At 31.4% G+C, this 25,506-nt stretch overlaps 2 protein-coding genes and 1 long non-coding RNA gene across 3 annotated transcripts; 2 read left to right on the top strand and 1 right to left on the bottom strand.

Moving 5' to 3' along the window:
- Positions 1–3,527: 3,527 nt before the first annotated feature.
- LOC142627450 (uncharacterized) lies at positions 3,528–4,020 on the bottom strand. The gene is made up of 2 exons (XR_012842851.1): positions 3,904–4,020; positions 3,528–3,776 (listed from the first exon to the last, which is right to left on the bottom strand). It is a non-coding gene; the product is annotated as an uncharacterized LOC142627450 (long non-coding RNA).
- Positions 4,021–6,730: 2,710 nt separating this feature from the next.
- LOC142628497 (phosphoglycerate mutase-like protein AT74H) lies at positions 6,731–7,293 on the top strand. The gene is made up of 2 exons (XM_075802583.1): positions 6,731–7,184; positions 7,286–7,293. Exons 1-2 carry the CDS (start codon positions 6,731–6,733, stop codon positions 7,291–7,293), a joined length of 462 nt encoding a protein of 153 aa, XP_075658698.1.
- A 5,890-nt stretch (positions 7,294–13,183) lies between these two features.
- On the top strand, positions 13,184–17,224 carry LOC142626661 (phosphoglycerate mutase-like protein AT74). The gene is made up of 2 exons (XM_075800370.1): positions 13,184–13,774; positions 16,613–17,224. Exons 1-2 carry the CDS (start codon positions 13,312–13,314, stop codon positions 17,041–17,043), a joined length of 894 nt encoding a protein of 297 aa, XP_075656485.1. The 5' UTR covers positions 13,184–13,311; the 3' UTR covers positions 17,044–17,224.
- The last annotated feature ends 8,282 nt before the right edge of the window (positions 17,225–25,506 follow it).

Here is a 25,506-nt window from a genome sequence, read left to right as displayed (position 1 = left end):
CCACATTAAATTGGTAACAAGCCCACACAATGGGCAAGCACGAATCATGAGGGCCCATGAGAAAAGCAAAAACCCAAAGTCAAAGTATTGGCAAGAAAAGCTTCCATGCCTAATTAGTAAAGCCCAATCTATGAAAAGGGCCAACAAACAATAAGCAAAATAGATCAAATACACACATTTCCATATAAAACACACCAAGCAGGGCATCATGTGTAACAGTGTAAGTAACAAATATTAAGTAGCAGTTTTGTTTTCATAAAAACATTGTGCAGAACTGTTACAACATAGCCCTATGCATAATTTGACAAATTGTAGCATAACCTACATAGAAAACAAATAACTAGGATAGATCAAATTGGTGATACAAGAAACCAATTTTAATTATTGAGCAATTATATATAAAAAATAATGGATCACAATTGTGATCCATTATTTTTTCATTATGCCAGCGAAAATAAAATTCATAGAAGTATAAGCCATTATGAACATGAATGAGTTTTTACTCATGAGTCTTATGCAATATTCCCAAGCTTATCCTTTGTTATACCCACACCCTTAGAAAAGCCTCTGATTGTGATGAGAAGCTTAGCTAGGATGGAAATGCTAAAGGGCTGTTTGATTCTAAGCATCCCTATAATCTAGCCTTTGCAAAGGAGGAAGCTCATCCAATCTTTGAGGGAAAAATGGATGTGGAGGCTTAACACCCTACCAAAAATGCGTACACAATAGCTTTCTAGTAAAACCTACCTTACACCACAGAACCTCATAAGAAGACCCTTTATGCTATCATTGCCCCAGTGAAGCTGAGAGTATTTTGCATGTTCTTAGAGATTGCCTTATAGCTAGAACTTTTTGGAAATGAACAGATTCTTTTAGGCCTAATCAGCTCTTTGTTTCAGTTAAATGCTTGTAACCATTCTATGGTCCCCAACAAACAATACTCCTAGGGCACTCTTTTCCTTTTTGCTATATATTAACTTTGGCTACAGAGAAGCAAGAGTGTCTTCCAGCAAATGAGCACTAGAATCCTCACTAATGTGATCTGGAAAAACTCCTTACCAACACTAGCATAAACGAAACACTGATGGTTCTGTATTCGGCTGCCCTGGTCTTGCAGGAGGAGGTGGTCTTATTAGAAATCGCCATGGCCAATGGGTAGAAACTGAAGGCTTCACTAGAGCTATAGACTGGGCTAACAGTTTAGAAACTGAATTGTGGGCTGTGAGGGATGGTCTTACTCTTTGCATTAATTCAACTTGAAATCCAAGCTGTGGAAATAGAGATTGATGCTAGTCTAGTGCTGTAGTTAGCTTACTCACCAACAATGTAGCCTCTTATGCTGACTATGCACCAATTGTTGATGGTTGCCGGATCTTGATGAACTAAATCCCCCAGAAATAGTTGAACCATTGCTTTAGGGAAGAAACTTGTGCTGCTGCTTTTAAAAAATGGCAGTTTATTTGCAGCATTCTTTATTACAAAGAGAGATAATACTTAGTTTGAATTGATGATCTCATCCATTACCGCATTCTTAGTTACAAAGAGAGAATGTGTCTTTTTTTTTTATTAATTTTTTTTTTATAGATAGAATATAATTTTAATATATGTGGTCTGTTTGGATAGAACTTATTGCTGAAAACTGAAAACTGAAAACACTGTAGCAAAATAATTGTTAAATGTGTAAAAAATTACTGTTTATTCTTTTTTTACTGTTCATATGCCTTAGTGCACTGTTCATGTCCCATGAACAGTGCACTAAGCGCTGGTCTATTAAAAAAAAAAAAAAAACGCGGAAAGGGTTTGGACGCAGACGCAGACGTGTATCCAAACCCTCTCATGGTGTTGCATAATAATAATTACTTTTTATCATGAGGCCAAAACACCAATTTCTTTTTGGTGTAAGTGAGGTTTAAAGCCAAAATCTCTTGTTTGACGAGAAGAGAGAATGTGTCATTTGATCTCTTTATCATTATTTATATCAAGTTTATTTCAAGTCTTAACATACATGAATGTAGAATTATAGTTGACTTTAGGAAAATATAATAATTAAAGAGAATAACTTTTTTTTTTTTTTCTAGAGAGAAGGCCATAAATTAGGGAGAAATCAAAACCCATTGCCAATAACCATAGCACCACCTTGAGATAGAGAGTCAAACCCACACCACAACACCAAATGCTATAGCCTATTTGCATAAATTTTAATATAACTTATTGCTACAAGCATTTTGATAGTAATGGAGAGTTCAAAGGAGAAAATGCACCCACAAAGCTATCTCATTCTCTGAATAGAATAATCTTGATGCACCATGGTGAGTCTCAAGACAATTTAGATGCAAAAACCTAAATTGGACGTTGGGGCCCAAATGAAGGAAGTGATCTCCTGTAAAGGCACCACATCCAACTGGAAGGTCTACTTCAACGTGTCACCATATCAACGTACCCTATTGGACGGTCTTTCTCAATGAAAAAGGAATGTAGGATTAGGGAACAAGATTTGGCGAATTTTCAAGAGGAGAGGTTGAAGGTGATCAAATTAAGAGGAAAGAATATGGAAGCTTCTTTTATTGGTTTCCAAGTGGAGAATCGGTTGCTGATGTTTTTGATCGTGTATCAAGTAAGGACTCTTTTTTGTTATTGTTTTTTTTTTTTTTTCATTTTAATTTGTTTTTATTATTATTATTATTATTATTATCTACTAGCCAGCTCTTCTATTTTTTTGGGTAATGGTTAATTTGGAACATTTATTATAATTTGGAATTACTACATTTTTCAATCACGAAAAAAACCTAGGAGTGTGATGAAAAATTATTTCACCTGCTAACGCATAATACTCATCATGTTGATTACTGCATAAATAAAATTTTTCAAAGACAATATTAGCCTAAATATTTAGGACTTTTTAAGAGTTTGTGAGCACGCGCTCACACGCGTGCTTAGAGGCTCTTTAATTTTTTGGTAAAGGTTAATAATTTGTATCTATTATAAATTGAGATTACTACATTTTTCAATCACAAAAATACCTAAGAGTGTGATGAGTGTTATGCGTGAAGAAATATTAATAATTTTAATATTTGGTACAAACGTGTAACACTCATCACATCCCTAGGTATTTTTGTGATTGAAAAATGTAGTAATCTCAATTTATAATAGATGCAAATTATTAATCTTTACCAAAAAATTAAAGAGCCTTTGAGCATGCGCATGAGCGCGTGCTCAGAGGCTAGTTGTATATTTAAAATAAAAGGACATGTTCACTTGAAAAATTCTTGAAGGTAAGCTAAACTCTGGTATATAACAGAGATTTTAAATAAATAAAAAATGAAAACCTAAAGGAGATCTAACAAACTCTTAAAAAGTCCTAAATATTTAGGCTAATATTGTCTTTGATAACATATTTGGTATCCCACACGATGCGGGGGTTCTGAAAGAGAGACAAATTCCTCCCTTTTTTCTATGTTCTTCACTTCTTGGAACTTCATTTCTATTCTTTTGCCTACTTTTCTAATAATTGAAAAAAGAAAAAGAAGAGGATGAATAATTTTATTGCTGCATCGAAAACCAACATAACAATGATTCAATTAAAAAATAAAATAACATTTGCAGTGGAGGCTGGTATATCCTGAAGCCATATACATAGGAGCTTCTAAAAACTGGGCTTTGAGGTTGGGACGTGCCAGAGAATGTGCAGAGCCATGTTTGCCTCCCTTCTGGTATGTTAGAATTTGCATGAAAAGTTTTCATTGGAATTGTAGCCTTTTAAGGTTCAAAGGATAAGTCTGTCAAAAACAAAAAGTTTAAGAGGATAAGAATTTGTGTGTTAGTAAAAGACAGATCAAAAAGAGAAACATAATTTAACCAAAATTTTTTTGAAAAATAGATAAATAAATAAATAAAAATTCTGACCTTTGATATGAAGGGCCACCATGATCTTGTCTATAAATGAGATTCACCTACACATGCCATCCACTACATGTGGTTACTGGATAGTCATCATTTTTGATGACAAATAGTGGCAAGACCTTCACCCCTTGCGTTAAAAATTAAAATGCCAACATGGATTTTTATAACTGCTTCAGTTTTATTAGAAGTTGTTATCCGAATGAACGTGGTCTTTTTTTATTCTGCTTTTTTGATAGGATCTGAACGTGGATTTGAGGCAAGTGTTTTTTTTTTTTCAATGGTGGGAATGTTACAATACGTGGAGGAGAGGGAGGAGATAGATAGATAAAAACTAAATAAGCAAAAGAAGTTAAAGAGAAGTTAAAATTTTTAAATTTGATAGTAAAGCAGTTTCTTAGGAGTAAAACATGGGAGAGTGGCATTCAAGCAATTTGTTAGGAGTAAAATGTGGGAGTGGAATTGAAACGTGTTAAGGTTTTTTTTTTTTTTTTGAATTTAAAAAAAAAGGAGCAGCTGGGGTTTTTTTTTTAATTTTTTTTTTTACAAAACGTAGGATTTAAAAAAAAAAAAAAAAAACTTGAGAGATAATTTTTTTGATACAACGTGGCTTTTTTAATTAGGTTTTTTGTTTTCAATTTTCATCAATTTAAGATTTTAAACCATTTCTTTTGATTTAGAGATAAAGATAAGTTTATAAAATTAAGGGTATTTCATTAGTTTTTTTTTTTTTTACTGAACGTGAGGTTTTTTCTAAGAATAAAATATTACAAATTTTACTATTTAGTTGTGTTTATTTTTTGTTTACTCAATGTGAGGTTTTTTTTAAGAATATAATATTAGAAAGGTGTGTTAGAATAAGTGGTTTAGTAGGAGTGTTTCTATTTTGTAGGTAATGTTTTTTCAAATTTATCTAAAATTTAGGACCTTTTAAATTAATAATTTTACATGTCTAACCTTACCATTTAAGCTTTACAAACTGGTAATTTTAGGATATTTTGGGTATCAAAATTGAAAAATCTAAACAGGAGAAGCCTCTTAAATAATAGTATAGATAAACAACTAAATAAAATAAATAAAATTTAATGCCAAAAACATATACAATGAAGGTAGAAAAAAAATTTCTTAAAAAGAAAAAAAATACGTAGAAGGAAAAAAAAAGTGAGGAAATAGATGATAAAGATTTTTTAGAATTTAACTCTATCATGGACTTTTTAAAATCTAATCACCACATCATCAATTAATTGAATAAATAACTAAATAAAAAAAAATTATGCCAAAAACATATACAATGATGGTAAAAAAAAAATACGAAGAAGGAAAAAAAAAGTGAGGAAATAGAAGGAAATAGTAATTGATCATTTATATTTTGATCATTAATCAAATTTTCAAAATTACATTTAAAAAAAAAAAAAGAGTTAACATGGTACATATATAAAAAAAAAAAAAAAAATAGAACTCAAAGAAAGTCATTCATAAACCAAAGAAAAGAAAACAAAGAGGAACTTGCAAAAGATAAAACCTGGAAATTTGTTGGAGCCTCTGACAATAAATATCTTTAATCTGAAGAAAAAGAAAGGAGAATGTAGAGCTAAATTAAATATCTTTAATTTGAAGAAGAATGAGAGATAGAAAGTGAGATAGAAACTGCAAAGCATACGTGAGTTTGTGGGTTTTAAAGTGTAGGAGTTTTAATTTACATATTTATCCTCGTTAGTTGAAAACTTGTAACAATACGATTTATGGTACTTTAGGCATCCAAAATAAATCCAAAATATAAGCCCTTAAATAGTAGTATAGATACTACTATTTAAAGGCTTCCCCGTTTGGATTCCTATTTTTTACCAAAATACCCTACAGCCCACGTTTAAGTTAGAGTAAAACTAAATGACAATCCGGTAAAAATTCATTTTTTAGTTCAAAGACGCCCCTCTACCATTTTATGTTTAAGGAGAGACAAACTCATGACAATCTGGTAAAAATGTAACTCCAACTCCCACTAAAATATTGCCTAAAAAATAGGACTACTCTCCTATTAATTTTTAAATTGATTTATTCACTTATAAATTAGATTTTTAAAATAAAAATCATATATATATATATATAAAATAATTAAATACAATTTTTTTTACAAAATAAGACCACTAAAAGAGAAAAGTCTCATCCCACGCGCGAAGCGCGTGTGATGAGACTAGTTATTATTATTATTATTATTATTATTATTTTTGCATTGCTTTGTCAAAAACATTTGTATTTTTGACATGTTGTGTGTGTTGCTTTTATATGTTTTCTTGTTCAGGTCATTAACCTTTTTTGCTAAGCTTGAAAAAAGTAATTGTTTGTTTATGAACATATTTTGAAATTCCTTTCTTGTTTCAAGAGTTATAATCAAATGATTAGCCAAAAAAAAGAAGAAAAAGAGTTAGAATCAAATGAAACTAATAGTTTAGGCTCTTTAAAACGTGTTTTCTTTACTAATACGGAAACAAAAGCTTGAGAGAAGCTCAATTCAAATTCGCATAATTTCACCTGTGTCTATTCTAAGAAAAGTACAAATTATGTAACTAAAAGAAACGAATAAAGAATAATAGTTCAAATAAAATTCTCAAATGGAGATAGGGAATAATAAAAATTCAAGAAAACTTCTTTTTTGGGCCAGAGAGAAGCCCATAAATTGGAGGTAATTAGTAAAAAAATCATTGCCAATTACACTAGCTTCACATAGAGAGTCCTCAAACACCAAATGCTATATAGCCTATTTACATAAAAATTTTAATGTAGCTTGTAGCTACAAACATTTTGATAGTAAGAGAGAGTTCAAAGGAGAAAAAAAATGCAGGCCCACAACAATCCACCTATCTTACCAAAGAGAATAATTTTGTTGCGCCATGGTGAGTCCCAAGGCAATATAGATGAAAAAACCTACACCACCATCCCAGATGACAAAATCCCTTTAACTGAAAAAGGCCTGGCCCAAGCCTGGATTGCTGGGGCCCAAATCAGGGATGTGATCTCCTGCAACAACACCGCATCTAATTGGAAGGTCTATTTCTACGTATCACCCTATCAACGTACCCTATCCACGTTACGAGAGATCGGACTGTCATTCTCAAGGAAGGACATAATTGGTGTAAATGAGGATTGTAGACTTAGGGAACAAGCTTTTGGGAACTTTCAAGATGAGAAAAAGATGAAGGAGCTTAAAATTAAGAAGGAAGAATATGGGCGGTTCTTTTATCGGTTCCCAGATGGAGAATCGATTGCTGCTCTTTCTGATCGTGTTTCAGGTACGTACTATCCTTTCCCTTTTAAATTTGTTCATTCAATTTTTTTTTTGGGTGCTTTTTTCAAGCATTTGTATTTTTGATACGTTGTGTTTCTTGTTTAGGTCATTAATTAGTTTTTGCTACGTTTGAAAATAGTAATTGTTTGTTCATGCATAAAGAACATTTTGGAAATTGTTTTATTGTTTCAAGAGTTGGAATAAAACGAATAGCAACCAAAAAAAAAAGAAAAGAAAAAGGAAAGAGTTTGAAGGATAAAGTTTTCCTTCAAATCACTTTAGAAGAATCTTCTCTAACTTATTACATGATAACTCATAAAATCATCCACTTGTATTATTTAGAACAAAGTTTCCTTCTAAATCAGGTTGGAGGAATCTCTTCAAAGCTATTACTTGATGAATCATAAAACTATTCATATGTATTATTTAAACAAATCATATAACTCATTAAATAGGTCATATGATTAAAAGTTTGTTTTATCAATTACCTCATGTTAGGTTGGATGAATTTTCCTCCAAACTAGTTTGGAAGTAAATTTGTATCTATTATTTAAACATGATATATGACTCATTAAATAAGCTATGTTATTAAAAGAAAACATAGATGGTTTTATTAATCACAATGTAGTGGGTGTAAGGAATTTTAATTTCCTCCAAACCGGTTAAGGTAATCTTTGTCCTAAAATGAAACTAAACGCTTGTTTATTTTATTGGGTATCAGATAATTAAGTATGAAATAGCTTTTGTGGAAATGATCATTTGGTATTTTGAAAGGTGTTTCTTTTAGGAGAAATTTTAGTACCACATAAAATGTCATAACTTTTGCTATAATTATCTTACATGGCTGACTGTAACTAGTTGCCTATTACTTTCAAATGGACTCACAACTATTTTTCCACTATTCACAGTTTTTCATATGGATAATTGTAACAAAAATTGTGGTTATAGAATTTTTGTTTTTTAGTTCTAGGAAACCAAAAGCTTGAGAGCCATTATCAAATAAGTATAATTTCAATTCTGTCTAATAGAAGAAAAGTAATTATGCATCTACTAAGGGACAAAAACTAAGAACTTACTTAATAACCGTTGAATTGTGTACGTTAGCAAGATTCAAAAACTTTTGTAGTCTATTTTGTCTCGTATTTGTTTGGATGATAATAAAATTTATGGATATTAGTGAAAACTTGGAACTAATAGATTTTTCTGTTGCCTCAATAGGTTAATAATTTAGCTATTTTATATGGATTTCTCATCATAAAAAAATCAGGTAATATCACTAAGTCACAAGACTCATGATTAAACAAACAAAATCTATTTAATTATATTTTTTCAACAACTAGATAAGGAACTAAACAAGAATATGTTGAACTAGCTAGGGTTGAGTGATTGTGAGGTTTTAAAATTGAACTCTCTTAAATTTTACTTACCATTGAGTCTCTTAAATTTTTTTTATTATAAAAAAAATCACAAAAAATAAAGAATCTAGCAATAATCGATCGAGTAAAAGAAGGAGAGTAGCTATGCTAGTTGGCTTGTGCGTGTATAAAGACAAAGCAAAACTTTTTACAAAGATTTAGAAAGATTAAGGTACTTCCAAGTCCCAACATTCTTTGCTGTCATTTGACAGGGAAGGACAGGTCTTTTGCTTTGTTATTTCTTTAGGTTTTATTTTAATGCGTTGTGTGCCTTGCAGATGAGATGAGGTTTATTTTGTTTTTTATCCATTATTTTAGAACGTGTTGAATGTGACGAGCTTGCACCTAAAATTAAGTACTATGTTTGTTAGGCCTTGGACTTTTGCTAATAGGGTCGTCGATGGTTTGGATTGATTTTATCCTTTTATTATTATTATTATTATATATTCGGTAGTTACACCTTACAACTAAGTAGATATGATTTCGTTCTCAAAAAAAAAAAAAAACTAAGTAGATATGATTTGAACCATGGATTTTTTTATTGAAAACATAAAGAGATAGTGTGTTTGCCATGATATAGATGTTGGTGAACATATATATATATAAAAGACAAGATAAAGAAAAGGATCCAAAACTAGCTTTTGGATACACATAAACTAGAACTTAACTTAAAGACCTTAAAAGTTCCCAACTTCAAGTAATAAAAGTTTTTAATATATATAATCTTTTAGTAGAGAAGAGATATATGAATTTTGAATGTCTCGGATGAACAGGATATGCAATAGTTATAAGGTTATTGGATTTTAAATAAAAATTTTATGGCAAAATTGAGTTATAAGATTATTGGCTTTTAAATAAAAATTACTAAATGGAAAAATTTAGGTACAATTTGTTAGGTATGGTGAATTTGGTTTCCTAATTAAATTCAATTACATAGTTATATTGAACAAAGTTTCTCTTCAAACTAGTTTGGAGAAAAACTCTACAAACTCATTGTATATATTTATATTGAGTGAGAATTTTGAAAATCTAACCGTTAAATTGCATGTTCTTATTACATCGTTAATGCTTACAAAATTTTAAGAAAATCAAAGATCAATTACTATGTCATCAAATAAATGTTATAATTTCAAGTTTTTATAATCTAAAGTTGTATATAAAAAATAAGTTAATTGATCAAATAGTAAATAATATCCGATTTGAATGAAATTTGATATGCATATTAAGAACATAAAAAATATGAAATTCAACAGTTAGATTTTCAAAATTTACACCCAAAAAATAAATATATGAGAAGTTTGAAGAGTTTCTCTTCAAACTAGTTTGGAGAGAAACTTTGTTCATATTGACTAATATAGCAAAAATACTATTATATTGTCAATAACCTTCTAGCTTAACTAATTGGTATCTTCTTCTTAAAAAAAAAAAAATGGTTGATATCTTCTAGTATTTTCAAAGAGAAATGCTATGTCTACATCATTTTAATAATATTTTCACAATAAATGTTAGGTGACAAATTTTTATAGGTTATTACTGGTGAACAAGAAAGTAATTGTAATGGTAGATTCAAATTAAAATCCTATAACAATTTTTTACTTAAAATTTGTTGTGAAAATATTGTAAAAATAACACTTCTCATTTCTAATTGAGACATTTAGAATTTAAATCATCTTCCCAACTATCAAATTATTATTATTATTATTATTATTATTATAATAAGAGTTTTATTCAAAATTAAAAGGTATCTAACTACATCAACACAAGCAGATTCTCTCTCAATTGAATATGCCATCTAGTTCAATTGTACCGCCCGGGGGTAGATTGAATTCTTAAATGTTTTATTACCATGTCTATGTCGTTTATCGCATTGACTCAATTGAAGTTTAAGCAAAGAAATTAAAATAACTAAGATTGAATCACTGATTATGAAAGTCAAAGATCCAAGATAAATTAAAATAAAGAATATTATAATGATGACATCTCATGCCAGATGGAGCATTTGGGTGTAATAAGATCGGCCTGCTGACGGTGACACCTTGGTCACAAGTCACAAGCAGCTCAGAGATCTAGGCTCTAACAAATTAGACATTCGGGTCCAATTATATGGAAAATTTTGACCGGAGCAAATTTTTTTTGGAAAATTTTCTAATTCTTTTGCGTAATAGGTAGGACCCATCTTTACCTAAAAGAGAAGCCTCTAATGTACAAAATAATATTCTAAATTTTTTTTGGACAAAAGCAAGGAGGATTTGAATTTCTTTTCTCAATGGGCATGCAATCTTTCAACTCTTTCACATGTACATATGCATTCATGTTGCTTTGAATTGAATCTGATGCTTAAAAAATACTAATAAATGATGGGTTCAGTTAATGTGTGTTTTAAGACACACATTAATCATCTATTTTGAAAAAAAAAATTTATGAAAAATTAAAAAAATTGTCAAAATAATTAATTACTTTACCATTTTTTCATAATAAATTTTTTAAAATTATTTAGTAATGTATGCCATCAACGCACACGTTAATAAATCCCATAAAAAAACAATCAAAGAAAGTTTACATATTAGTCTAGTCTCCTTCCAAAATAGTACTACTATTCAAACCAACTATACTATTTTACGAGTTGAATTTGGGGCAATGGATAAGGCCAGGGTGCTCATAAGTCATAACATCAATATCAGAGCCATCAAAGGTACATTCACTTGGACAAACTTTTTGTTCATTTACGAAATATGTCATGCTTTTGTCATTCAGCTCTTATATAAAAAAAAAAAAAAAATCTTGGAAGAATTTACCATGGGCCGCCTTTAGTCTTATTTAGGGTGTGCAGTCAACTCGTCAAAATCGATCAAACTCAATTCAATTTGTTGAATTGAGTCGATTTTTAGGTCTTGATGGGTTGAGTTGGGTTACAAAATTTTTTTTTTGATAGTGAGTCGAGTTAAGTTTGGGTCATAAAATTTCAAACTCACCAAATCCAACTCGACCCACCTATATATTTAATATATTATATAATTAAAATTTTTTTTTAAATAATCATCTCTTCCTATCCTATATAAAAGCCAATTAGTTCACATAAACCCTAGTAAATTACTATTGTTGTTTAGTCATTAGTACTGTTTGCCTTTAAGGAGTTAGATTGATACTAATCTTTGAGTTTTTTAAATATATTTATATTTATATTTTTTTCTACTCAATTTAATAATAATAATAATAATAATAATAATAAATTTATCCAACCCATGGGTTCAATTCGACCCATGTGAGTTAGATTGGGTTGGACTTATGTAATGGGTTAGATTGAGTTGAATTTTTTTAATCTACCATAGTGGGTTGAGTCAAAAAATCCCCTCAACCTAACCCAACCTGACCCATACACACCCCTAATTCTCACCTTTACATTTTTAATGCTAGTTGCTAAGAAATATACAAAACAACCTCCATCTTAACACAACAGTAAAACAAACAATAGAAACTTCCACTTTGGTGCCTAGTACTATTGTTGATATTGGTTTGATATTCTTTAGCTGGGTTCATCGGGAGACAAATTTACCGACACATAAAATAGCCAAATGGTCTTGTAGTTATTTTTATTTTGATATTTTTGGTCTTCGTCATTACCCTCCTACTGTTGTAACCACTGTTTTAAAAACCGGACCGGACCGGCCGGTCCGACCGGTTCAACCGGAAAAACCGGTGCAGTCCGGTCCGGTTATATGTCTCAAAACCGGTTAATAACGGGGAAAAACCAGTCAAAACCGAAAATTTTGAAAAAAAAAACGGTTTTATTTACGGTTCGGTTTTTAAAACCATGGTTGTAACTGTGATTGTTAAGGAAATTTTAGGACTCAGTTTCATAATATTATTTTAATAATGTTTACATATTGCAGAAATACGTGTTGTTTAAACAAAGAAATTTAAACAATACAACCAAACAGACCATGCCTTTTTTGTTTAGTTCTCTCTCTTTGTCAATAAAGTCTTTTATTCATTAAAAAATCTATAAACAAAAAAAAAAAAAATTAAGTTGTTGCAAACAGGCATTTATTTATATTTGAGTAATGATAATTATTTTACAATATTTTTACAAATTGTTAATTTTATTAGTTTTCATTTGCCTCACTTAACATCATTTTTTTACTTACTAATAAATACTTATTGCATTAATAATTAGTAAAAAATGTTGTAAAATATTTTAGGACTTAACTTGAGTCAAAGGATGAATTCATTGATTTGTACTAGACTCGTCACGATATAACACGGTTTTAGTGCAACTTGACCAATACTTTCCTCTTATATCAGGCGTGGAATTAATCAGCCATTGTAAAAAGAAGCGTGAAATTTGTCAACTGGGTGAATTGTCCGACAAGAAAAAGCGGTATAGCCGTATAGGTGGTGTAATTGATTTTAAAACAAACACTTTATACAGTATACAGACGGATATTTTTGATGACCACACGCATGACAGATCTATCCTAATATTTTCTGACCCAACAGTAATAAACACAACTTGCTCCATCATCAAGTTTTGAAAGAAAAAAAAAAAAAAACCTGTTATAGTGTGAAACAATAAAAGCCAGATTAGACACAAAGGAAATCCTATATAAATTGAGAGAAAAAACACTTTAAAGAAACAGAAACAAAAACAACAAAAATCCTTCAAAACCCATATACCACATTTTTCGTTTATTCCCACACAAAACAGTTTAAAAAAAAATGCATCAAAATCCAAACCATTCAAAATTGTCAGTGCTCCCAAAGCGCATAATCATAATGCGCCACGGCGAGTCAAAGGGCAATTTAGACTATTCGGCCTACGGTACCACCCCGGACCACCAAATCCCGCTCACCGACGTGGGCCTGGCCCAGGCCCAAGACGCCGGGGCCCGGCTCCGCCACCTCATCTCCAGCAACTCCTCCACGAACTCGTGGCGCGTGTACTTCTACGTGTCCCCGTACGCCCGCACCCGATCGACGCTGCGGGAGCTGGGTCGGAGCTTCACGAAGAAACGGATCATAGGGGTCCGAGAAGAGTGTCGGATCCGAGAGCAAGACTTCGGGAACTTCCAGGTGGAAGAGAGGATGAGAGCGATCAAACGAACGCGCGAGAAGTTTGGTCGTTTCTTCTATCGTTTTCCCGAAGGCGAGTCCGCCGCTGACGTCTTCGACCGCGTTTCTAGTACGTCTTCTCTTCTGTTTTCTTTGTTTTTTTTGTGTCTCGTTCTCTACGCTGCTTTTTTGCAATTGCCTGTTTATGATGTTATGTTTTGTTTTGTTCTCTGGGCCCACCTTAAAATGACCCAATTATGTGTCGTTTCGTTGCTATTTTTTATGGGTTTGTTTACTTTGTGTTTTATTTTATTTATTTAAACTTAAAAAGCACATAATGTATTGCTAAAAGTAGTAAGTAGGAGGCAAATCTGGAACTTATGGGTTTGCTTTACTTAGGCTAATTATTTTGCACACAACTTGTTATACGCTACAGTTTGTTCAAACACAATTTCACAATTTTAATTGAAATCCTGTATGCAATGTGTAACTATTACAGCTCTTTTTTATTATAATCCAAATTAAGGTAATCTAAAAAAAAAAAAAAGTTTAAGTATTTTTTTGCCGAATAAGGTGGTAGATCGAATCCCACCTATAGGTCCTATACCAAAAAGAAAATTATTGGTATCTTGGCTTGATGGGTTCAAATCCTATCATATATATAGTTCAAGTTAGGCATAGAATTAGATACTCTCATTTTAAGGTTATACATTGCAAATGCTCTTTGGAGATTGAGGATAGTTGTCCACTAAATTTTTAATTTTGAGACTAATTTAGACATGAAGGAGGACATTGCAAATTAACATGAACTAGGTTGTTGGTTGCGAATAAGGATACAATTACAAATGCCCTTATAATTTAAGGTACATGATTGTAATAAACCCTTGTTCTTTTTGTTATCCTTGTTTTCATTCATTTCTGTAGTGTGTGAGTGTGAGTTTTATTTTCAAAAATACCAAGGATCAAACTCAGAAGTATGCCCATCACAACTTGTAATATTTTGGCTAGTAGAGGATTTTTTTTTTTTTTTTAACTAGATACTCCCTCCCTTCAGCTAAGTTTGTAGTACATCTGCTTTCATTTATTGATATAAGGACTTTGGAATTATGTATGTGTGTGTGTATTATTATTATTATTTTAAAAATTAGAATTAGCTTGTTTTTGGGGTGTGCTTAAAATGGTATGCGCTGAAATGAATGGAACTTCCACAGTTGCAAATTTAAGAAGCGTTTTAAATATACGAGTCCAATGGACTGGTCTATGAGTCCAAAATGGTGGACAAGAAGTACTATAAAATGTTAATAAAATCGCATCAAAAAAAAAATGTTAATAAAACAAAAAAGATATGCCGGTATACGGTTAAATATTAAACCTTTACTAAATTATCCAATCTAAATTTTTATTTGAATAAGTTCTAGCTACATAAACACAAAATTAAGAACTTCTTTATAGACTGCCAGAGACTTAAACTTTGAATCAGAGTTTGACTGGTTAATTTTGGTTAGTGTGAATAATATAGAACCTAAGGATGCCATAAATGGACCAGTTTAAAGCATTTCTGCATTAGGCAATTCTTACTTGGAAGATGAGTTTACCACAGCCATCGCCTGATTAGATAACAAATTGAGTCAACCTTGTTTGGCTGGCTGCTCTCGGTCAAAGTTAGCTTGCACAGAACCAAGCATGCATGAATTTTTTGGTTAATGTCTTTTCTGAGGGCTGGCCAGAGGTAGAGGAAAAACCAACCAAGCATTTGTGCTTTATCTTTTATTATCGTTGTTATACAAACAATAATCACATTTTCATATTTTTCTACTTTAATCAAGCTGAAACATGATTTGCAGACTCATTCCCTACGTTATTAAAAAAAATTACTGATTTTCAGAGTCATGGTTGCTTATGCATGTTGCTGTTCTGTATCCTATGGTTCCACATGCAGAAAAAATATGTTTCCCATTCCGTTAGCATATAGTCATAGGTTACACAGTCTATAAGCCATCCACTTTGAGTCACATCAGCAAAATTCACATTACTTGCATGTAGCCATAGTTCACTTCAGTGGTTACAAGTTGTGTGCCTGGATGCTTGACATGTCTTGCACTGCAGTGATTTTCTTATTTGGAGGTTGTAGCTTTCAAATATGCAATAGGAAATGTTGCAAAAGAATTGTATGAAAAAGTTGAATGATCTTATAACAGAGTATTGCAAATGCCTTTTGCTTAAAAATATAAGCACCCAATGCCTCTAAGTGGCTTTGCTTTGAGAATTAACAATAGAATAATATTTTCCAATTTTTCATTGCATACTTAGTTTCTTAGATAAAATTTATCCTCTTAAAAATTTAAGAAGTATCAATATGCTATCATTTCCAAATATCTAGAATCTGCATAATTGAATAAGTTCCCAAAAATTAAAAAAGAAGGAAAAATCGATGATGCATCGTTTGAAAACTTTGAAGGAAAGAATGTTACTAACTTACTATGCATACTGTATAGCACTTTTAGTTCCATTGGAGAATTAGGGTCTCTGAACTATAATAATTATATGAAATTACATTGCAAGTGCAGTATTCAATCTCTTATATTGGAATTACTGTTTGCTTGTGCACATGTGCTACTGGTACTCGACAATTAGACATTGCTCTAACTGGCCTGAATTTCGATGCTTTCGAAGTGAGCAAAGTAGCAGCCACAAAATCCAACCTAACTTGAAATCCTTTAGTGGGATGTTCTGCGACGGATTTTCATGTTTTGAATCTTTTGATTATTATTTTAGTAAAATAGAAATGCCATTCATGTTGTATGCAGTAAATTGCAATACAAGAATTTGTATTGGGTGGTATATTGGGGTGTGGGGTGGTTGTTGAGCCCTGTTAGTTAGTTGGAAGTATACTCCTGAATGGAGGAATTATTTTCAAAATTTTGTGTCATTGAAATGCAGAATTGAAGAGGGAATTTGAATCTTACAGGTTTTCTTGAATCACTGTGGAGGGACATAGACATGAAAAGGCTTCACCATGACCCTTCCCATGACTTGAATCTTATAATCATCTCACATGGGCTAACCGCACGGGTCTTCCTCATGAAGTGGTTCAAGTGGACGGTTGAGCAGTTTGAGCGCCTAAACAATCTTGGGAACTGTGAATTCCGAGTGATAGAATTAGGAAATGGTGGAGAATACAGCTTAGCAATCCATCACACAGAGGAGGAAATGCAAGAATGGGGACTTGACAAAGATATGATAGCTGACCAAAAATGGCGAATCAATGCCCACAGGGGTGAATGGAATGAAAATTGTCCCTGGTATCTTGATTCTTTCTTTGACCATCTAGATGACTCGGATGACAATGAAGACAGTGACGATGAATCCCCAAGTGAGTCTTCTAGTATATGTGCATAGGTTGTCCAGAACTTGAATTGGAAGTTCTTTTGATTTACTTGACTGTTTTGTGCATAGTGTACTTCAAATATTGGAATCGGAAAATTGACATTGATTTGGCTGTCAAGCCATGGTGTAAAAATCAAAATTTATTCTATCAATTTGAGAGTTGGGAAGAAGAAAATAAGTTCAAAACTCTAAAGAATTGTTGTGATATTGGCTTCCTTGTTACAGATTGACCAAAAGCAAAGACTACATCCATGGATATTTTGACATACAACCATTCAAGTTCAATTGTAGTGTCTTTTTCAATAAACTGGTGCTTCTGAATGTGTAAAATCTGCTAAATTTATCCTACACTGCTAGGTAATGTAAAAAATATAGAGCATTGCATCATCTCGTACAAAAATTCATGTCTATTTTAACATAAAATCCTTTTCTTTTCTTTTTTTGTATATTACACAACCACTTTTTATAAATACCTACACTAGATTATATATTTTACATTCTATTTTATTTAAATAATAATTTTTTATTTAGTTTTTATGAATCAGATGAGAGCATGAGTTGAGAGATTTTTTTTATTTATTAATGAAATACAAAGTTGCAATAACAATGCCTAATTATTTGGTTATTATAGTAATTTTGCAAATTTACATATTTTTAACTTGACTAATGTGGGTAATTTTGGATCTTGGATGTGTAAAATTGAGCCCTTTCTCTATATTTCATTATCTGATGCATTTTGTGCTTGCTATTACTTACAAAAATTATATATATATATATATATATATATATATATATATATATATATATATATATATATATATTTCTAGTTAAAACCTAGAAAGAGTGGTCATTTTTATTTAGGGAATTCAGAACAAATTCGACACATTTGCAAATAAGGCCATTACCTAGTGATGGTCCAGCCGAAACCTAGAAAGGTTATTAGCTTTGGAACTTTTGCAAGAAGTGGCCACTCTAAACTCATGTATGATGTATCCCCACTTGACAACAAAGACTATACCATCATACCAGACAATGGCCCCAAACAAAACATAACCTATTTTATAGATGTACTAATAAAACTATGCTCACCATGACAGAAATATAGGAGGGAAAGACCAGAACAAATTTCCGACCACTCTGATTTTGCAGATATTCTGAAGAGCCCAGTGAATTCAGCAACCCAAAGAAAGATCTCAGAAAACTCAATGGGAAGTTGATATACATAAAGAAGGATGATGTTCAAGCCTGCAGACAACAAAGATGCTCCCACCACCTTCATTCCAGTATGAAAAAATTTAAGTCAGTAAAAAGATTGGCATTTTTTGCTAAGTAGAATGATTAGTAGAAAGATTGACATTTTATGCAAACTATAATGCTTACCGGAAGACCTAGAAAATTGCTTGTTAAAGACCAATCAACAAGTCCAATGCTGCTACAAATGAGAAATGGAAAAGAGACCCAAGATGAGTGACTGATTCATGTGACTAGCTGTACAGAGGGCAACAATAAGCAACATAAAACCCTGAGATGAGAACCTTCAATTTAGCAAAAGAAGAAAATAGTCCAAATTCAATATCCAAGTCAAACTTATATTGTAAAAAGGAAATCAATACTCAATTCTAGTCAAGTGTGACCCATCACCCAGACCTAATGAGAAAAATCCTACTTCATTGAACTCAAGTGATCCTAGGATTGATTCAAATTAAATCATAGATGCTTAAACACCCCAGATGCTTAACCAGTCTTCTCAAAGCTCTCTCTGTGTATCCTTTTATGAATACGGCTCTAGAGGCATGAAACCCAATGCTCCCTTTGTTTTCTTTTCTATTGAGCTCAACTAAATGGAATGCAGCATTGACTGAGAAACCCAAACAAGCTTCTAATTCGACCCATTTACCTACTCAAGTATAACATTTCATTGAAACACATAGATGCTTTCACATATACTAGCATTATTAGTTTAAAAAACTTCCAAGTTCATACACTTCAAACAATCTTAATGTGACACTTCCTTTCTAGATTGAAAGTATATTTAGCTGAGTAATTCCTAAAGCAATCCACATTGAACTTCCTAAAAAATTACAAAACAGCATATTATAAATCACAAAAAATAATTCTTGTAAGACTAAAAACATTGAATACCTGTCAACAGCAGCATAGGCAGTACGAATTCACTGAGGAACCTTCCCATTACAACCTCTTTCAACAATAAGATTTCAAAATCACTTGAAGTGCATCATCTCCATTTATAATAATACTACAAATACATCACTTTTAATTGAGTCTATGATCGAAATAAACAAACCCATTTGAGGAAGACCCAAATTAATTAGGCTCAAACAGCTTATGATAATGACCTTTTCCATATTAACCTCAATTTTACTGGTTTCTTCATTATTTTGCTTGAAGTTCTTCCTGGTTTGTTAATAAAAGGCAATAACACATAAAATGGCAAATGGGTTCGTTGAGTTACAATTAACAAACAATATCCATGTCAAGAACCAAGAAAATCCTTTTCTTTTACACCAATTTGGGAACATAACCCAGAAATTAGAAGAAAATTGGGGCTTGCCTTGTGAAAGAAGTTAGAAGGAGCACATGGTTGATTTAAGTGGGAATCAGATTGGAGCTTTTGGGGGTTGAATTTGAGCAATGTTACGAAATTTCAGATTTAACTAGCCGAGTTCCAGGCTTTCTGAGCAAAATCTCAATTCATTGTGTTTGATCTTTGATGTAACAAAAACAAAATGACGCTTTGCTGGGGAATGTTTCCGGAATAAAAGGCAACTGAATTGTCATCCACGCATCTTAAAACTAGATCCTGAGTTGTACCATTGGCTTGAATATGGTTACCAAATCAATGAAATGACGTAGAATTGTTTAAAGTCTATCCTTAATTATTGTTATATAAGTTGAGTTATACACTGTCATACACACAACAACCAATTTAAGTTATAATTGTTAAATTGTTAAAAATTGTCATTTTAATTTGATAAAAACACAATTTCAATTGTATTCGGTACATTATATTACTATCACCGTCATACTTAGGGATGACAATAGGGTGAAGCGAGATCGGAAAAGGGTGTCTCGTCTTCTTTCTCTGGTGGAGAAAACTCTTATAGGGCATGTTATGTTGAGGTGGACTCATAATAATTTGTCATTTTTAATGAGGTGGCCTTAACATTAATAAGGTAGATATGAAATCGAAAGAGAATAGACAGTTATAAGAGTATTAAGAGATAAAGCAAATGTTTTGTGAATGGAAATAGAATATGTCAAATAAATCAATTATAAATAGGATATATATACACATTCACTAGGAGTAGGGCAGGGTAGGGCAAGCAACACTCATTCCCATTTTGTCACCTATTTTGGGTTAGAAAAAATCTTGCAAGGCGGGGAGTTTTTGTCATCCCTACTATACCTACTGCCTAGAGGTGTTCAATGGGCCAAAAAACCAACTATCGTTTGTAACTGAATGCCATCGTTTGTCAAAGGTAGGAATATAAATGAGCTAAACTATTTATGAACATACCGAATTCAGCTTGAGAAAAATACTTGTTTGTGCTCATTTATTTTAGAAAACAAGCAAAATTTAAAGCCCAAATTAGGTTCAACCATTAAACAAGCCAAGTTCAAGCATAATATTATGTTCATGTAAAACCTCAAAATGTGTGATGCTCAATTTAATTATATATAATATTATATGTTATGTTATGTGTACATATGTACAAAAATATACTTATAAGGACTTGATATTAGATGGTGTATGTTTGTAAGAAAATTATAAGATATCAAATTATTATTATTTGTGATTTATTGATAATATAGAAAAATTTATTTAAAAGTAAAATTTTATATAATTTTTAACAATACTAGTCTAGTGATCCTAATTTTAGAATTTCATAAACAAAAATCATTCCATCAAATTAACTCAAATAATAAAATTTGAAAAACACTTTAGTTATTAAGTATTATTATAGATAAGTGAAGAGGTAAAAAAAAAAATTTAGTATTATGTTTACTGTATACAGGAAAAGATAAGTTAATCAAATAGCTCATGAATAAGCTCGAGCTAGAAAATGAACCAAGCTTAAACTTGTAATCTAGTTTGTTGATGAGCTTGAGCTCAAGTTTAACTTATGTTTTAAATAAAATTAATGAATTAATCCTCAACTTTTAATACTTGGCTCAAATCACTTACCATCTTAAACGGAAGTGGTCATCAATATGATTGACCAAGGCGATAGGTACGAAAAAGGGGAATCAACGATGGTTGGAGTGGCATGAGGTTTGGCATTTTAAAATCGATCAAAATCACATCACACTAAGCCTTATATATATAACAGATATAATTGTATTTTATATATTAAAAAATAATGAAACAAATGATGTTGTTTTAGTTTTAATCGGCAACAAAATCCAATCCATGCACACCTTTGGTTCTTTTTGTTTCTATAAATTATTAACCATTAAATTTCAATATGTTTTTCTTAATAAAATAATTTACTATGTTATATTGTGTATATGTGTGGAAGAGTGTATAAATTTGACTCACTTAGGGAGGTAGCCTAGTAGTAAGAAGTAATTGTGACTTATCACATTTGTAAGTTCGAAGTTGTGGATTCGAGTAATAGCAAGCCTCATTAGGGTCTAGGTGATTCCACAGCATAATGCAATGCAGTGGTTTAAGTGGCGCACAGTGACCCGTGAGTCCTTTTATTTCTTCCATTTAAAAAAAAAAAAAACTTTGAATTATGAAACAATAACTTTATTTTTCTCACTCTGAGATAATATTCATCCATTTAGATTTTAAAATTTGAGTATCCATATGGTACATATCATCTCTAATCTCTATTCATTAACTTTGGTGGCTTATTTTTAATCTTTTTTTGGCTTAGTTAGAAGAAGAATGTCTGAGAAGCACATGCTTTCTCACATGCTTACCAATTAGCAAGTACTCAGTCACATTTAACTAGCACAAGGAAGTAAGAATAAGGTCAAACATCAAAATGGGAAAATTCCTAACTTATCACAATCTGACTATCGTACTACCAAGTCCATAAAATACGGCTAATTACAAAACGCCACGTGCTACTACTGAGTTTTACTATCAGTATTCAGAGACCAACATAAATTTGTCAAGTGTCAATGAAACAAAAACTTAAAAAGCACACAAGAGCCAATCACACATTGACACATGTTAGCAATGACATAAACAATTCAATCGAGTGTTGACATATGTCATTTTGAAAATTAAGACATTTTGGCCAATCAAATAATGTCACGTGTCTTGAAGAAAAAAGTCTTAAAACTCCTTCATTCAGGTTGTGACATGCGTCACTAATCAGATTCTGTCATATGCTGCTCAACCACTCCCAAAATCTTATAAATAGAAGCTTTCCCAAGGTATTTTCACACCAAAACACACACCAAGACATTAAGAAGGTTCAAAAGTATAGAAGCTCTGTTGAAATCAAGCAGTAACTTCATGAAAAAAAAAAAAAAAATACTAAATTTGCTTGACGCTAGGAGTTTGCAACTGATTTCTTGACAAAAATTGGGCTAGGAGCCTACGCCACTCTATTATTCATATAACCAAACTAAATTTTTTTTATTATAATAAAAATCACAAAAAGGAAGAAAGAAGCAATAATAGTTCGTGTAAGCCTTATATACATGACACATCCATAAAAGAAGAAGAGTAGGTGCTAGTTGGCTTCTACGTATATAAAGACAAAACAAAACTTTTTTACGAAGATTTAGATGAGTTTAAACTTTAAAGGTAATTCCAAGTTCTAACATTCTTTGCCATCATTGATAGTGAAGGAGAGAGGTTAGATTTTTTGTTTTATTATTTCTTTTAATAGTTTTATTTTAACGCGTTGTGTGCTGTGCAGATGAGGATTTTTGTTTTTTGTTTTTTTGTTTCTGTCCATTATTTTAAGAAGAGTTGAAGGGAATGAGATTGCACATAAATTAAGTATTTACGAGATAAAAAAAAAAAAAAAATTGTTTTTGTATCCCTTAAAAAAATGGGCTGGCAAGATGGGCTTTTTGTGACTAATTTAATGAATCTGTTAGAGCATTCATGTTCGATTTCTACAAAAAAAAAATTCTATTTTATTATCTCAAAAACTACTTTATTATTTATATCATACCATTTTACAACACATCCAACATCTAAACTTTTATTTTCCTATTCAACTCATTAAAATAATATATACTACTTATTAAAATAATATAATCCAAGCTTGCTACAATGCTATGGTGCCATCCTATCCAATAAAATATAATAAACATTATACAATCACAATTGAAATTTTTTTGCAATTGCAAGACCAGGTAACGTGGGTTTTTGGGGCTCTGATTCTAAATTTCACTTACATATAACATACCATGCTAATGCTCTTAGGCCCTGGACTTTTCCTAATAAATGGTTTGATTTTTTCCCCCCAATTCTATAGTTACAAGGAAAGGAATGATTTAAACTTTGGATTATTTTGTTGGAAATACCAAGAGATGTTAACCAGTTGAGAACAAGATTCTTGACTTATCCTTTTGGTTTTGTTTGTGTATTTGAATTTTTCAACTTATATGTAAAAATAAAATAAAGAAAAACATAAGTCTTCCTATTTGAATTGGTGTGTAAGTTTAAGTCTTTATTCCATTCTGCTAAGCAGTGAGTCTAGATTTCCGGCCCCTTCTCCTATTCCGTATCAAAAATAAAAAAAATAACAAAAGATCCCACATGGGGTGTATGCCATGGCCCAAGGTATATATATTGCGTGAACATATATCATAATTAATTAAGTTTTATTAGATTTGTATTGAACATGTAAGAAGCAAAATCAACTAAAAAGAAAATCCAAAACTAGCTTTTGGATACACATAAATAGTAACTTAACTTAAAGACCATAAAAGTCCCCCCAACTTTAAGAAATACACGGTTTTTTTTTTTCCCTAAAAGATATATATTTTTTAGTAGGGGAGGGAGATATGAGTCTTGGATGTCTCGGTTGAACAAGCTCAAATAAAAATTAAAAGGGAAAAATTGAGTTATAAGAACATTGAATGACAAAATTTAGGTAAGGTATCACTACAAAAAACGGGGTCTATAGCCGCGTTTCAAAAACGCGGCTATAGACACCAAAAACGCGGCTATAGACCTGAAGCCGCGTTTTCTATGGCCGCGTTTACAACCCCGGCCTAAGCGGCGCAGCAACAGACCCTGCGGATCTGTAGCCGCGTTTTCTACAAACCAGACCTGAAGCCGCGTTTCTGAACCACGGCTATAGGCTTCAGGTCTATAGCCGCGTTTTTTAAAAACGCGGCTATAGTCCGCGTTTTTTTTTTTTTTAATGGGTTTTCCTGCTTGAGATGTTGGAAACTCTTTCACACGTACATATGCATTCACGTTGCTTTGAATCTAATGCTTAAAAAAAAAAAATGAAATGTTAACAAGTGTCTTAAAGACATTGGTTTAGAAACTATTTTTAAAATATTTTTATAGAAAAATGATAAAGTAATTGATTGTGTTGACAGTATTTTATATTTTTAATTTCATAAAAATAGTGTCAAAATTTTCTTAATATAATTTATTAATAATTGCTATAAAGATACCTATTAACATGACATCAAAAAAAAAAAAAAAAAAAAACCTAGAGAAAGAGAACATATTAGTCTAGTCTCCTGCCAAAAAAGTACTACCATTCAAGCCAACCATACTATTGATAGTTACATTTGGGGCAATTGATAAGGCTAGAGTGCTCATATCATATTATATCGTCATAGCCATCGAAGGTGCATTCACTTGGAGAAACTTTTTGTTTCGTTAGGAAAATTGTCATACTTTTTTTTTGTCATTTCAGGTCTTATATAAAAAATCTTAGAAGAATTGAACATGGGCCACCCTTATCCCACCTTTAAAAAAAAAAAAAAAAATACTAGGCTAAGAAATCTACAAAACCGCCTCCATCTTAACACAACAGTAAAACATTCAATATAAATTCTACCCCAAAAAAAAAAAAAAAAAAAAAAAATCATTGAATAGAAAAGAAAAAATAAATAAAGAGAGAGATAGCTAACATGAAAGATTTAAATGGCACTTATTCATAAACCAAAAGAGAAGTAATATTTCATATTTTAAAGAAAGAAAAAAAAAGGAAGTAAAATGTTTGAGAAATGCTATATCCATAACATTTTCATAGCAAATTATAAGTGGTAAGTTATTACTGGTTTTTATTGTTGAGGAAAAAAAGAAAGTTTAGTAGTAAGTTTAGATTTGAACCAATAACAACTAATTAATCACTTGTGATATATTATGAAATGTTGTTAAAATGTCGTGGATGTAGCACTTTTCAATATTTTTAGGATAAATGTCCCCACGTACTAATTTCTCTCAATGTTACTTAGAAGTAACCCTTAACTTTCCTTTAAAACATTCTGAATTTGCTTCAGCCCCAAAACACT

This window comes from Castanea sativa, chromosome 3 (assembly GCF_040712315.1).
Source record: "Castanea sativa cultivar Marrone di Chiusa Pesio chromosome 3, ASM4071231v1".
NCBI classification, from domain to species: Eukaryota; Viridiplantae; Streptophyta; class Magnoliopsida; order Fagales; family Fagaceae; genus Castanea; species Castanea sativa.
This window is presented reverse-complemented; position numbering and strand designations above follow the sequence as displayed.